Raw genomic sequence first — 16,018 nt, 5'->3', positions numbered from 1 at the left:
TTAAGGCTCCGTTGATTAAATGCCACTGTGTCTATCATGGAACGTATCAATCGATCTTTTGACGATGGGGGGATAATGGTCTGAATAATGTACCGTAATTAGCGGGGTTCTTTTCACCGCAATTAATGTCGTTCCAATGACGTCTCTCCAAATTCCTTGCCTAACAGCTAAATACAAGCGTGGTCAGCCTCGAAAGAGCTCTTTTCTCCTCTGAAAATGATGTGAATTTAGAAAGGGCTGGTGTCGGAATCAACTCTCCGCGGACATGTGTCGCTCTAGTTTTGTATGGGCGACGGGACAGACGCATCAGGCGCGGGCGTTGATGGAGGCAAACCGTGGGAAATTAGGCGCCTGCCTTGCTTTCATTTCTTCGTTTCGTCAACATGACCTCCGCTGGAGACGTCTCTTTCTAGGGCGGAAATCGGTGGGAATGATCGATGGACACGTTTCTCAAAAGTCGTGTGTCGAGTCACCGATGGACCAACCATCGAAGGGCGAGTCTCGTTCAAATGGAATCGCGAGCGAAACCAAGGGAATGTAAGCGATGTGGCGCGGGGTTTGACATGTGCAAAGCGCCGTGGAAGTTAGATACGGAGAAGAACATCATCGTCTGGTATCCAATCGATGCTGAATTGAGATTTCATGCCATTCAAGCCCAGGGACACTTGACCCGAGCCGAATGTCGCTAAATCATGAAGGGAAAACTAGATCGAGTTGCAACTTGGAATTTTCAGAATTACTACTATTTTTACACACAGTTGATGCTTTATGCCATGGAAAGAAACCCCAGATAATATCAATTAGAATGAGCTCATCACGATCCTTATCGATCTGAGCAAAGTTTGTACCTTCCCCTGAAGCTTGATGTTGGGAGATAGTGACTTGGTGGATGATCTCAAGCTATAAATCAGATGAAATTAGCTCATGATTTTTCTATTTTTGGTTCTCCCAAAATTTTTAACCTCAAAGGGAAAAATCCACTGAAGCACTAAATCAGATGAAATTAGCTCATGACTAGGTTCTCCCAAATCGTCAAAGGGCCACTAAAGTTCTTGTGGGTTTGATTCGAACCCATATGCTTGTCCATGAGCCCACCACCAATGGGTTTGGAGGTGAAATTTTGCAAAAAAATTAAATCTATTGCATTTGTGTTAATTATATCATGAACCTTTTAATTTAGCCAATTTATTTCTAAACATTTTGATAATTTGCCAATAGAGTTTATCTAGGCAATTTTGAACCAAATTCGCTGACATAGACATCAATTGTTTTACTTGGTATTGCCGGCATTAAAGTGTATAATTTTTTAATTTTTTTTAAATTCAATTTTTCTAATTTGATTATTTATTTATTTATTTATTACCTTTATTGGGGTTGTGGCCATCACCTAAGACTAGCCATTAGGAAAGGAAAAAAAAATTAAATAAATTTAGAATTTTTTTAATTATCTACATCAATGCCAATCACTTTACATATGATGGTGGTCGATGCTAACTAAATTATCACATTAGCATTTTTCAATCAAAATTGATTGGAATAATTATAATGATAAATCGTCAAAAAAATTATGATTAAATTAGCTCAAGTGCAATGGACCTAGAACATTTTTTTGAAATTTTCACAAATTTGAAGAGCCCGTGTGAGTTTGCTATGGTTCGAATGGTTTCATGTTTAGGAATTCTGTAGATGATAAATGATACCCACAACACCTTTTAAACACCGATAAGGATGGACATTAGTTATTTCTTCTAGAAATTAGTTGATGTTACTAAATGTGATTTAATCTCATCAGATATTGAATGTTTTAATTTTGATTTCTTAGCGCTTGATTGAGTTATCCAATAGCATCTCCATGAAATGTGGCTTTTTTTCTCTTAGCCTAGTGGTTTCCGCCCACTCAAGAAGCAATTTCTAGTGACAACAAATATCCTGTGGATCCGTTCTATTGGTAAAGTTGTTGGTATAGAATTTCAAGTGGCATCAAGTGTGGTCCTTAGTTTTCTAGTAGCGAAACGGGTTTGGTCTACTGGAATGAACCTAACCAAATTCTTTGATTTACATATACCAGGTGATGCAGTGGGTTTCTATTAGGTCATGATTAGGACTCTTTTGGTTCAATGACATGTATATTAATCTTTCTTTTGACATTATGTGGGGGGAATTGGTTTGAATAGTAAACCCGTGGATGGCGGGCGTTTTATCACCGCGATCGATGTCATTGCGATGACCACCCCAAAGTCCATGCCAAACTTCATGCCTAACTGCTAATATATATAGCGTGGTCAGCCTCGAAGAGCTCCCTTTTTCTCTGAAAATGATGCGTATTGGGAAAGAGCTGATGTGAGAATCAAACTCTCCACGGACATCCGTCGCTCAAATATTGTAGAGGCGACAAGGAAAACGCATCAGGCGCAGTCATTAATGGAGGCGAACCATGGGAAGTTAGGTTCCTGCTCTGCTCTCTTTATCGCTTCGCATGCTGTCAAAGGAGAAAATTCCGCTGGGGAAGTCTCTTTCTGGGGCCGGAAATCGATGGGAATGGTCGATGGACGCATTTCTCGAAGGCTATACGTCAAGTCATTTGATGGCTCTTCTAAGGCTAGGAAAGCTAATACTAGTGAAAATGACTCCCACATCATGACATCATGTGTGTTTAGCTGTCCGTTTTGTCTCGACACATCCAAGTCCAAGTCCCTTGGGGATGACCATTGATCGAAAGTCTCGTTCAAAATTGAACCACGAACGAAAGCCAGGGAAGGAAGGACGTAAATGTATGGTGCTTTGTTTGATACGCGGCGCGCATTTATCCAGTCGGGGACAACTCATGGAGATCATAAATGCATGGCAGCTTTGTTAAAATATTTAATGTGGCCGCTCGGCTTTCTCTCTCCCCCTTCAACCCACTTTTTTTTTCAAGAGAGTGATTAACATCACAGCTTTGTTCCCTCCTCGTCTCGAATGCTCCTTCCCCAGATTTACCTTCATCTTCTTGCTCTCGCCTCCCCTTCCTCTCCTCAGCGCCTCGCCCTTGCCAGGGCCCCCCCAAATTTTTTAAATGAAGTCGCCCTTCATTTATGATTCCTATCTTCAGCTTTTGCAGGTTATTCTTTATTGAATTACGATACTTTGCCACATATGAGATCGTGAGTGGTCCAATTGGATAAATGCACTATGTCCGCAGCTGACCTGGCGCTTTGATACCACCAAATATTTTCTCTTGACATTGGAGAGAATAACATGGAGGTCAGATAAAAAGAGCAATTATTGTTTTGTGCAGGTCTTGCTATTTAGGCAAATAGCACCAATCCTCATGCTCAACCCACGTGAGCAAAACAGCCACCCCAGCCGCCACACTTGAATAACACCGCCGCTGCCACCAGACTCAACCTGACCACCACCGGCATCGTAGCTAGCAGCCTAGCACGAACTACACCACCACAAACGCGTATGCCATCATCGCCACCGCATGAACACCATCTCCATGTCCGACCGCGGAGTCGTGACGTCCGATCTAAGGACGGGCAACTTCAACGGGCAGTCTCGAAATCCGCTTGATGGCAAGCCTTATAGCAATGACTCCAGAGGTGATGATGGCGGTATGGTGGGGTAGTGTGCGATCGCCGCAGAGTTGATGGTCGGCGCTATGCAAAGAGAACCGGAATTTTTTATTTTTTTTGTCATAAAAAGAGCACCAGATTCCTTACCAAAAAAAAAAAAAAAAAAAAAAAAAGAGCACCAGATTGCGCCATTCACTTTTGTTACGTTAGAGAGTACATCAAGCAGAAGAAAATTTTGAGACCATGATAGAAATAAATCAAAGGAGAGTATGTTGTAACAGCATCACTCGGCTATTTCCCACCGTCTCCAAAGTCTTGACGATGACCAATCTAATTGGAATCAATGTGAAGAAGCTGTACGGATATTGCCGACCAGGAAGAAATTGTCGCACGATGTCTTGGACATGAAGACCAAGCCACAAATGACGCACGCCCCACGTACGCCCAGCATGATCGATGTGAAAACTCCTGGACCAAGCCGTGAATGTTCACATAGCAACCGGCGCTCACGAAGAGGCTGCGTTTGGGAAGGGCTTTCCCATGAGTCTTTCGGACTCTAAAGACCTGCCAAAATGCTAAGGCGTTTGACCATTTTTTTTTAAAGTTTTGGGGCAATGTATTATATTTTCAAAGTCCTCTAAAATGCCTTAGCACAAGGTAGGTCTATAGGAACTTTGGACTTTAGCATTTCAGAAATATTAATGCATTATTTTTTTCTTTTTGTTATGCCGTTGCTAAATTTTCAAAATTTCAAACTTGCCCTCACCGTAAATGCCTCGCGCGACGCCAGATCTGACTATCGATGAGCTAGATCTAGTGTTAGCGAGTCTCACTTGAGGTCACATGACCCCAAGCAAGGGTTGCATGGCCTCAAGTGAAGGCCGCAAGAGCCAGATTTGGCTCTCTACTGACTTAGGTGTTTCATCGAATGCTAGCAAAGGATTTGAGTTCTTTTAAAAAATTTAATTGTAAAATTCTTGAAGTATAACTTTTCCAGACAATGTTGAAAGTAAAGTTGCTTTTCAATACAATTTTAAATTACACTTTATTGAAGATAATTTGCATTTTGAGAACCCCTTTGATCTAAAACCATTTGCATTTGCTTAAAGGTTTACCTCAAAAGAACCTAATTAAACGCAGCATAAAAGCTTATCAATTTAGTCTCTCACGGAATATAATATATCCCTGATCCAGATTTAGTAAATGGGGGCACAAACGACAAAGGCATAACTTCTTATTATACTGACCAAGTACTAAACATGTCCATGGATTAAAGTACATCAATCTCTTCATACTTTCTTCTTGTGGTCTGACGATCTATCCATACTTGAATCCACAAAATTGAGAACGGCGATTATGATGGCACTAGAAGTTCTTCCGGGGGAGATACCGAGATATGTCGGAAAGCTGGGATTGCAAAGCTGATCCTCTTCCACCGCACGTGTATGTTAGGAACGGATACACCGATCTGACAACGGCCAGCTACCATAATCAATGGGGGCAAAGTCAACCATTATTCAGCCGACAGTGAGATTTACGTGATAATCCAGTCAATAAAAGTACCGCCCGTTCGTCGTGAAATAAAAGGGAACGTCGTCAAATGCACGTTCCCTCCCTTGTTCTCTAATTCAGACGATCGCTTGGCGCACCAATTATTTGTGCAATAATGCGCTGTTTGATCATTGAATTGCCCGCTGTGTGTTCTTCGGACCGACGGGATTAGATCTACTACTGATCATGTGGTTTTATGGGGTTGGTGTGGAAACGTGGGAATTGGTAAAGCGCAACGTGGGGGAAGGAGGAGGGTCAACGTCGCTTCTAAAGCAATGCTCCTGCGACGTGCGACTGAAGATGTCGTTCTCTCTCTCTCTCTCTTCCACTTGGGGCCGACTCTAAAGACCAGACCGAGGGAGAAGATGACAGATCTTTGCTGTTTAGTCTTCCCCACTGACATGGACAGCAGTGGGCTTAGAGCTTTAACTTGAGGTAATAGGCCTAAACAAAGCCAAAACCGGATTGAACCGGGAAAACAAAGATCTGGCCAAAAAACCGTGAAGGAAAAAGGATTGTAACCGAGTTGAGCCAGCTTGTCCTACATGTTTTTGGAACAACTGAAGGGGTCCCGAGTGACAGAGAGTTTACATGAGAATTTCGTAGAATATAAACTAACTTCTCCAAAAAAAGTATTCAAGTGACCATTTGAGAGTGGGTCTTATTTATACGAATTGTTCGAGAAAAGAGAATTCTCATTGGACTCGAGACTTGATGCTTTACAAGATGGAGCCATCATGGCATGCGGTGATTGGGTATTGGCCTTCAAGATAAATATTCTGTACCATGAGATATATAGAACAATGGACCTTGTTGAAAATTATTGAAAGAAAGAAAGAGGAAAAATTTAGAGACAGGGAAAATATTTAATTGAATGTCTTTGGAGTCTAGTGTCTATTTGTCCACTTGTCTCCGGTCGATGTCGAAGTCTCATGGGTGGCCCGGGAGGTAATAATAATACGATGTTTTCGGACCTGAGATGGTCCACCCCCTCCTGTGCAATGCCGATGCTTTATCAAACCAATCATTGCACTATATAATGTCTGACATCAAAAAAATATCATTTCATAATTCCTAGGGCTGGGGTTGTACTTGTACTGGCAAGAAAAGTTATAAGTTAATTCCCAAATATACGTCCCCAACCTGTCTCTTAACAAAATGAATTCACTCTATTGAAAAAAAGAAAAAAAGAAAGAAAGAGGGAGAATGAAATTCACTATCAAATGGGTTGGTCCAGTATCCACCCCATAAATAAATTTCACGAAATTTGAGGGAATTGAGGTTATATAAAGTCACAATTTGCCACGCTGCTTTGTGAAATTCAAATAGGCTCGAGCTTAATCTTGTCTTAAATGAGGATTACTAAGTTTTTATTAGGTGGACCTTTTCTTTCCCTCTTTTCCCTCGGGGCAAGTGGACCCTTGCACAAAATATTGATGGATGCTCAATCAAGAAGAACACGTGCAAGGTCAAATCCTTTCCTTCATAGTATGAAAAGGTAATACAATGAATGCGTCGCGAGTATTAGTATATGGTTTGCCTTGTGGTCGAAAAAGTGATGATGACGTAATACACACGCCCAAAAGACTTTTCATCAAAAGCAGCAACCCTTTTGCATTCTCCCGGTAAACCAGATTATAATTATTTTATTCCAAAAAAGAAAAGATAAAAGGAAAGCTTCTTGTAATTTTAAAAATCAATTTACATATTTTAAAAACGAAAAATTTAAACAAAGAAAAGCTAAAAGAGGTCCAAGGGAGAGTGACGATGGATAGGGGTGATTGGTTCCAACTTTCAAGGTGGCCAGTTCCCATCTTAAAACTGAATTTAACTGGATTGATTAACTAGTTTGTGAAATACCAATGATTTTATTCATGTTTATTTTATTCTTATAACTAGGAAATTCCCCATAATAAAAGAAGAAGATAATTTACTAGTTAGAGTTTGTGTTACAATAAAAAATAATTAAAATTAAAAATTTGATCAATCCGTCGGTTCGGCTCTTCAAGTGGAACTAAGAACCACACTGGTTATTCTTGATTCCAAATTTTTGAAATCGGAAATCATTCGGAATTAGCTAGATTAGTACATTCCAGTTCCAAATTAGAACAAGACTGATCCACATGCCTAATGATGGATTCTAACAAACCGAAATACTCAAAGCGGTGTGCACATCGGCCAAGTCAAATTAATGCAAACGAGATTCGGAATCACTCCATGCTTTCGCCACCAAGTTAGACAGAACTTTCGGTTTGGTCGATTTCGATATGGGCAATTGCCGGGGGCGGTTCCTTCGGGGTCACCTACTGGTAGGGAAGGTTCCGTTTTTGTTTATTCTTTATAAACTATCTATCATTATCATTTGACAAAGTAAACCTTGACTTCCATTGAAAGCCACTAAAATGATCATTTTTCCTCTCCCGCTGGATTCCAATCGAAAGCAGACTCATTCACATGGCGGAGAACTAACAGAAACTGCGTTTTAAATTCCAATTTAGAGGACAACCCTAATCGAAGTTCATTCCTACTCTTGCAATCCGGCTTGGCAAGGTCGAAACCTTCGATTAGAATATTGAGAAATCTTTCTGTCCAAGCCTGGCGAACCGGTCTCCCAGCGTCATCGATGAACACTAATAATTGGGTAGTTAGAATGATGATTGGGGGTTGATATCCGATAATGACCAGAGATTGCCCCGCTTTGGTGCTTGAAACGGGAATATCAAAAGATGGTTAATGCCGCGATGGTGACATACTACCTTAGCCCCATTTCGTTTTTGGCAGGACCTAGGACTTTTTTTACAGCGACCGACATGTCTATGAGCATATAGTAGGCTCGGTTAGCCTAATTTTTTTTTTATTTTTTTAATATTTTTGGATCGAGATCGATGGGTTGAGAGCCATTAGGAGAGCAAATTAGGGTGTCCCACGAGCCAAGTAGGTGAGAGATGGGGTCGTTCTTATTGTTTATTCAGAGTGGGTGTACTGAAGTTTTTGCTTGCGCAGCCTGATGATGAGGGATGGATGCAAAGCCAAAATCACGATTTTCGTCGGCCAGATGGTTAGAGATTAGTTTTGGAAACTTCCATATGGGATGCAAGGCTTGTCGTGGTAATGATATTTTTTGTTAACCTAATTGTTATTATTTTATTATTTTATATATGTATGGCCAACTTGCGGACCCATGGATTCAACCTATAAGACAATTTCATTATTATTCAAAAGGGATGCTGCCAAACGTGTTTGATTATGGCGGACTAATCATCATTATATCCTTATTCCCCTCCCTTCGAATTTTTTTTTTTTAATTTGGTTTCTCAGTTGAACCGAGCGGCCCTCTTTTTGTTTATATTAATGGCATCAATTTTTTCTTTTGAATTCGTAAGAAAGCTTTTACTTTACCACAGTATTTAAAAGTTCTTGAAAGACCATGGCATTTCTGTTTCCCTCTTAAATCAGTTTAAGAATACCTGCGGATCCGACCGGGTTAAAATGAAAAAAAAATAAAAATTGAACCGAACCAGAAACCCGAAAATAGTAATATGATCCTATCAGAGTAAATATTGGGTTTAACTTTTGTTTTTTTGGCTTTGCTTTCTTCTGCCTCGAGGATATGTTTGATAACTCGATTAGGTACCAAAGTTTTACGAAACTTTGCTTGTTCGAAGGAAGACAGATTTTGCGTTGAATTGACAAAAGCGGTGTCGACTATATGCGTACGAGTTGTGAGCTCACGTGTACTCCTTTTCCCCATTTTTTTCATGGGAGAATTTCAAGGTCCAAATCTCACATCAAGACGTCATATAAAGCTCATGTTGTCCATAACTTTGGCTATATAGTTTCACCAAGTCGCCCCATGAAAAAATTTCTTATATGATCTGGGTGAATGTGAGCTCAATGCATCTAAGCCTTTAATTTCACTGAGCCTCACGTGAGACTCACATGATGTAAGAAAGGAGATACGTCGGATTCACATGCTCTGTAGCACTCTTGAATATCTTGCCTTTTTTCGTGACGTTGCGGGTTCGGTTCCGTGACCGCACTTCGACAATTTAGGGAGGGGGGAAAATAGCATGAATGACAGACGGTTGCATAGCCTGAGAAATGAAACCGCTGCAACGTTCAAACGCTTCTACCCGACTGAAGACGGAAGTTCGTAGACAATTCTCATGCGGATCGACTCGCGCAATCGAATCCTCGTCACATGAATCGCGTAAAGGCAATCGCGAGTGCTCTTTTTTCCTGCTGATAAATGGGCAACGCTCCTAAGAAATCCAGTACCTAAAGCTCGTCCGCAAGAAGGCAAGCGTGCCTGGCGATTTGCATTCGTATTTCACGTGACCTTTGTGTTTCCATTGAGCTTGTATCCCCTTGGAAGGAAAGTGCAGGCAAAAGGGAAATAATTCTCGAAAAAAGACCTAAATTTATTATACGAATGCCAATCTAGTAATGTAATTCTTCCTATTAATATTGACCAGAAATTGCTAATGTTAACATTAGTCATTTTATATGGCACGATTGATGTCGATATGGACAATTCTTATGATTTAGAAAAAAAAAAAATACTGAATTTTTTTTTTAATTTTATATTTTAAAAGAAATTTAAGAAAAAATTTCATATCTGTGTTGATCGTGTCACATAGGATAACTAGCATGTCTAGTGGTGATTTATGACTAAAATTGGCTGAAACAACTATATTGAAAAACCTTTACCAAAAAAAAAAAAAAGAACTATATTGAAAAAATGTTATAAGGTTTTGAATTAAATTGATTAAATTTAAAAGTTTAAAATTAGATTAAACATCCAAATTTATAATTTCTTTTTGGCAATGAGTGCGCAAACATCCAAGAATGGTGAGAATCTAGCAAGACGAAACTAACCAGAACGTTTCATGAGCGAAAAAACCAAGGACGTTGGTTACGTTCCTTGGATTCCCGTCTTTATTATTGTACAGATGCAAGGGTTTTTGTAGTGTGCGTACCATGTGATGCTCATTGGTATTTATTTATTTATATTTTTCCTCTTTTATTGTCCTTTTATAAAAGGTAATAAGTAGGTGTAGCGATCAAAGTTACGAATGGGAATAAAAAACCCAGTCCCATCGATAGCGATTAATGTCAAGTTTCCAATTATGAACTTTTACCGAAGAGGGAGGAAGATTCAAACAAAATCTCAAAAAAGCTAACCATCACTAGCACGTCACAGCTCCACCCCCACCCCCAACTTGGAAGCAAACTTATAACCAATATGGGCAAATTAAAAATAAAAATTATCAAAATTAAATGTTTTTTAATAAATAAATTAATTAATTAATTAATTAATTAATCTTCCACCTTAAAATTTCAACTTAACTAATTAAATCACAGCACCGCCACCCCAAAAAAAAAAAACCAAAATGGAAAAAGAAATGCAACCGTTTACTTTTCAAAACGTGGCAATGTCATTTTCCGTAAATAAACCCAACTCCGGCCCTTCTTTACCCGGCCCGAGCTGCTTAAATACGAGGAAGGAGCTTGCCTCAGAACCGCCCCTCGCCGGAGAATAGTTTTCCGGCGAACCCGACCCGACCCGAATTCTCTCTCTCTCTCTCTGCAAATCATCCTTCGTTTCTCTCGTTCCGATCTCGAAATCTCCGGCCTCCGATCGTCCCTGAGATCGGCACCGGAAGGAAGGGAGGGAGAAGAGAGAGGACGGAGAAAAGCTCGAGAGAACGAAGACGGACGGGAGCGCACGAGGAAGAGAGAGAGAGGGAGGGACGGCCGGAATCGGGATGGGGTCGGAGCTGACCTACCGGGGGCACGGCGCGCAGCCGGTGACGGACGCGTACTCGCCGAAGCCCGACAAGCCGTGGCTCCCCGTGGCCCGCGCGATCCGCTACCTGCTCCGGGAGCAGCGCCTCCTCTTCGTCCTCGTCGGCATTGCCATCGCCACCGTCCTCTTCACCGTCTTCCCCGGCGGCCCATCGGCCCGCCCCGGGTACGGATCCGGGCCCTACGACCCGATCCCCGGCGCCCACGTGGCCCGCTACGGTGGCGGCTTCGACCGGTTCGAGAGCGAGCGCGCGTTGTACCAGCAGCGCGCCGGGTTCGGGTCGGTGAGCGGGAAGGTGCCCCTCGGCCTGAAGCGGAAGGGGCTGCGGATCGTGGTGACGGGCGGAGCCGGGTTCGTCGGATCGCACCTGGTGGACCGGCTGATGGCCAGGGGCGACAGCGTCATCGTCGTCGACAACTTCTTCACGGGGCGGAAGGAGAACGTGATGCACCACTTCGGGAACCCCCGGTTCGAGCTGATCCGCCACGACGTCGTGGAGCCGCTCCTCCTGGAGGTCGACCAGATCTACCACCTGGCCTGCCCGGCGTCGCCGGTCCACTACAAGTTCAATCCCGTCAAGACTATCATATCCTTTCCAATCCTAACCTCCCCTTTTCCGACGATTTACCCTTTTCGAAAGTTTGAATTTTGAATTTTGTTATTTGGGGTTGTCGAATTCCTGCATCTCGGGTGAGTTTGGAGTCCTTAATTCCGTGATCTTACAAGACGAACGTGGTCGGGACGCTGAATATGCTCGGGTTGGCGAAGCGGGTCGGGGCGCGATTCCTGCTGACCAGCACGAGCGAGGTGTACGGAGATCCGCTGCAGCACCCTCAGGTCGAGACTTACTGGGGCAATGTCAATCCCATCGGTACTCCCTCTCCCTCTCCTTCTCTCTCTTACATCGGGGTTCTGAGTTCGGCGGCCGTCGAAGCGGCCCATGATTCCAAAGTATTTAGTATTACCATTCCTGCTAATTTTGTCTTTTGGGGCCAATTTACCCACTTGTGCCGATTACGGTTCATCTTTAGCTGATAACGAAAATTTGTCGTAACGAGCTGAATTGAGGGGGGAAGTCATTATGGTCATGAGATTCCTTCTCTCTGTCCTAAATGGAAAAAAGGGTTCATTACAAGTTCAATTCTTTTTCGTCTGTCTGAACTCTGAATCATTAGCTGTCATTAGGTTCTTAGCTTTCGAGTCGATGGATCTGGTTTTCGAAGCTCAACTCTCCATTTGGGATACGAGAAATTTCTTTTTAGTCCTTTGAAGAAGTCCCATCTGGGTCTGTCGAAGTTTAACCTGTAGAACATGGTTATTAGTTAAAGCCTTGAACTTGACACGGAGAGAGAAGGGGAGAGATCTGAGAAGGTGTAGGTGGGCCACCTGTGGTCCGAGAGCCGGACGGCCGAGATTAAATCAGGGGGTCAGAGTTGGGCAGGCAGGTGGGGCCAGATGGGGAGAGATCTGACAGAAGTTTGTTTTTGGTTGTTGGGGCGAGACAGGTGTCCGAAGCTGCTACGACGAGGGAAAGCGGACTGCCGAGACGTTGACCATGGACTACCACCGAGGAGCCAGTGTCGAGGTAAAACGATTAAAAAAAAAAATTTATTCTCCTTCGGTCACTGTAGAAAGAAAAATAAAAAAACCATGAGAAAATGGGTCCACCCCAGATGTTGATTTTTTGTAAAATTCAGTATAATTTTATGGAATTGAGGGAAGAGGGGTCCAAATCCAATGCATATCTATGTGTGTCTGTGTATAGGTGAGAATTGCCAGGATCTTCAACACGTACGGCCCTCGCATGTGCATTGATGACGGTCGTGTCGTCAGTAACTTCGTTGCTCAGGTACTCCCTTCTTTTTCCTCCTTTCCCCCACTTTTCCTTTTTGGTTTATTTAACGCGCTGGACAAGTAGAATGAAAAAGCTTCCAATTGGGTTCGTGCGAACGCGTATTTGTTCGGTAAAAGTTGGAGCTTTTTGGGGATCGGCCTTGTTTTTTGGGTTGGAAGCATCGACGTCGCGCTTGGGAAAGAGAGAGAGAGAGAGAGTTTGATGCTGATGGGTGTGTGTATTTTGAGCGGAATATGCGTGGAAAATCATGATTTGCGGCAATGATGCAGGCATTGAGGAAGGAACCGATGACCGTCTATGGGGACGGGAAGCAGACAAGGAGCTTCCAATACGTTTCTGACTTGGTAAGCACGGGTCATTCTCAGTTTAATTTAATCTCATCGATCAACTTGGAATTTTTCTGTGCTCGTGTCGGTCAACAAACTCGACCCTCTTTACTTTTCCAGATCTCAAAAGGCACTTTCTTTTACTTCTTTCTTTCTTCTTTTCTCTTTTATTTGAATTTTCAAATCTGGTTTGCTGATGAAAGGTAACTGAGAGGGACATTCGGACCGAAAAATAAAAACTGAGACATGCTTGTCCTTTTTTCCTCACGTGTTTGCCCCATGTAAAAGCCACGACAAGTAGCGTGCAAGCACATGGTATGTGATTGAATATGTCCAGAATGCGCTATAATTGAGTGTACCCATTAACAAAAACCGTGAAACCGCAGCAGGATGTAAAGTCATTTTCTTTTTACCATGGAGAATCTGCAAATTTCTTGCATTTTTGTTTCCTTGACCTCGGGCAGTACCTTTTATACTTCATTTTCTGCTTGACTTGGTCTGTGGCACGGAACCTACATGTGACTTGGTTCACTGCTATGGTTCTATTTGGGCCACTTTTAGTTTTATAAGGACAACTTTGGACCACATATATTGATTGCTGATCAGATATGGTTAGGTCGTTTCGGCGTCCCGTGGTTACCTAACATTTAGTCGAATGGGTGCTTTCGGCATGCGGTGCCAACCGTACGTTCATAAATGAGGGTGGGGATCTTTGTATTTCTTTCAGCATTTTTGACATTCTGAGAAACAAAATTTCTCTGTGCGTTGTCTGTTATCTGAAGTTATCTTCATGCTATCAACTGCCTCTGGCATTGGCAGAACAGACACTGCGCTACTCTTGAAAAACTCGATCAATAAACTAAGTTACAATTCCAAAATGGGCAAAAGATGATGTTTGCTGATGGAAAATTAGTTAGGTGATATGTGGATTTGTTTGCATTGGCATTGCATCTTGATTGCTACTGTATAAAACACGAGCGTACCTTATTTATCTACTAACTTAGCAGTAATCTCTCGTTCTACAATGTGCTGTATGTGACAATAGGTTGAGGGTCTGATGCGTCTGATGGAAGGCGAGCATGTGGGACCTTTCAATCTCGGCAATCCTGGTGAATTCACCATGCTTGAACTTGCTGAGGTAAAGTGTGAACAATTCTCCTACAACATCCTTAAGGCAATGTTTTCACTACTTATCTGCCCGCGATGTTACATCAGCTGCATATGAGATTGTAGAAAATCAAATAAGATTTGCTGGTTCTCGAAATGGAACATGACATGATAGTTTTGTCATTCATACGCTGGCAGGTGGTGAAGGAGACAATCGATCCGAATGCAAAGATCGAGTTCAAGCCAAACACAGAAGACGACCCACACAAGAGGAAGCCCGATATCACAAAGGCCAAGGAGTTGCTTGGTTGGGAGCCTAAGGTTGCGCTCCGCAAGGGTCTGCCTCTTATGGTATCGGACTTCAGGCAGCGCGTCTTCGGAGACCACAAGGAAGGAGTCGCATCTGGCAGTTCGTCTTCTTAGGTCGGAGCACATTATACAGTGAAATGAGATGGTAGGGGAAGGATTGAGAGAAATCGCGTGGGACGACACGCTGGAACTTCCCCTGGACCTAGAAATCTTCAGTACCGGCACAGACGGTAGAGAAGCACAAGAGTCTTTTACGTTCTCTATGGAACTAGCTTTTTAGATGCATAATCTCGATTCAATATATTTACCTCCTTTGTAATTTTCATGTCATTATCAACCGTGGACTAATAGAGATGAAGTTTCTAAATTCTTTTCTTTGTTTTCCCCTCTTTGGCCCTTCCCTTGCGCATCTGAGGAACACCATGAGACAGCTAGTCCTGTATTTCTCTTCAGCTTCAGCAATATATGACCGAGTTTCCTGTTACTTCTCCATCTTAAATTCTTTCCATTTTGCAATGACCCGAAATAGAATACATTGTTGTCATGCACTTTACAATCTTCTAAGCAGGAAACCTGTTATTGCAAACTTGTAACCGAATTCCCGCAAAGTTTCAAATGTTAGGAACTCGACTTGAATGACTAGGAAGCCAGAAGTAACTTCTGGTCCCAAAATGAATCGGAAAAGAAAACTTTTTGCCTGCAACTAATAGATTCGGCCGGATACTGCGAATCCTGCCGTTGATGTGCCTCACTCGACTAAAAGGTTCATGCGACCATCTAAGAGGATGGTCCCATGTTTGGACCTTACTCGTGCAATTATTAGTCTGTTGACGTTAGGATTCTCGGGCCAATGGACCCTCAACGGCCAAGGGATCAAGTTTCAAGTGAACTGCCATAGCCAAGCCTTGTAAGAAAAAGTGAAGTTTCGAGTGAATCTCCCCACTATTTGCACCAACTTTGTCCAACTTGGGATGCATGAACAAGCCCGCCGGACCAAATCCAATGACATCAGAACCTCCAATGGAAACACTGAACGATGCTGACTACACAACTAAAAAACAAACTAACAAACTAGGATGTGTTTGATAAGCATCATATTTTCAAAATAATTTTTATTCAGAAATAATTTTTTCTGATTCTGTTTCTAGATATTCAAAGGTATTTGATAACAGCACAAATTTTATATTTCCGAAATAAAAACACATTTTATACTACCTCAAATTTTTTTAAGACTTAAAATTTAAAAAAAAATTATGACATTTTTATCTTTTATCTTTTTTCCTTTTCTCCCTTTAGCGATCATCAGCCGCAAGGTTGACCCTCACCAATGACTGGCCGATAACTAGCAAGGCTCAATCTCACCAGACCTCTGGCAAGAAGGAGAGGAAGAGAAAAAGAAAGAACAGAGGGAAAAAAAACAATTTGAACTTGATTTTAAAATTGTTCTCAAAAATAAATTTTTTTTTTAATTTCTTGATTCTATTTCTAAATCTTTCCCCAGAAA

At 42.1% G+C, this 16,018-nt stretch overlaps 1 protein-coding gene across 1 annotated transcript; it reads left to right on the top strand.

Moving 5' to 3' along the window:
- Window positions 1–10,613: 10,613 nt before the first annotated feature.
- LOC104456753 (UDP-glucuronic acid decarboxylase 2) lies at window positions 10,614–14,889 on the top strand. Its single transcript, XM_010071611.3, has 7 exons — window positions 10,614–11,503; window positions 11,641–11,788; window positions 12,423–12,502; window positions 12,683–12,766; window positions 13,042–13,116; window positions 14,144–14,236; window positions 14,404–14,889. The coding sequence occupies exons 1-7, from the start codon at window positions 10,877–10,879 to the stop codon at window positions 14,626–14,628; spliced, it is 1,332 nt and encodes a 443-aa protein (XP_010069913.1). The 5' UTR covers window positions 10,614–10,876; the 3' UTR covers window positions 14,629–14,889.
- The last annotated feature ends 1,129 nt before the right edge of the window (window positions 14,890–16,018 follow it).

Source organism: Eucalyptus grandis, chromosome 8, assembly GCF_016545825.1.
Source record: "Eucalyptus grandis isolate ANBG69807.140 chromosome 8, ASM1654582v1, whole genome shotgun sequence".
Classification (NCBI taxonomy): domain Eukaryota; kingdom Viridiplantae; phylum Streptophyta; class Magnoliopsida; order Myrtales; family Myrtaceae; genus Eucalyptus; species Eucalyptus grandis.
Note: the sequence above shows the minus strand (reverse complement) of the source record. Positions and strands in the feature narration are given on the sequence as shown.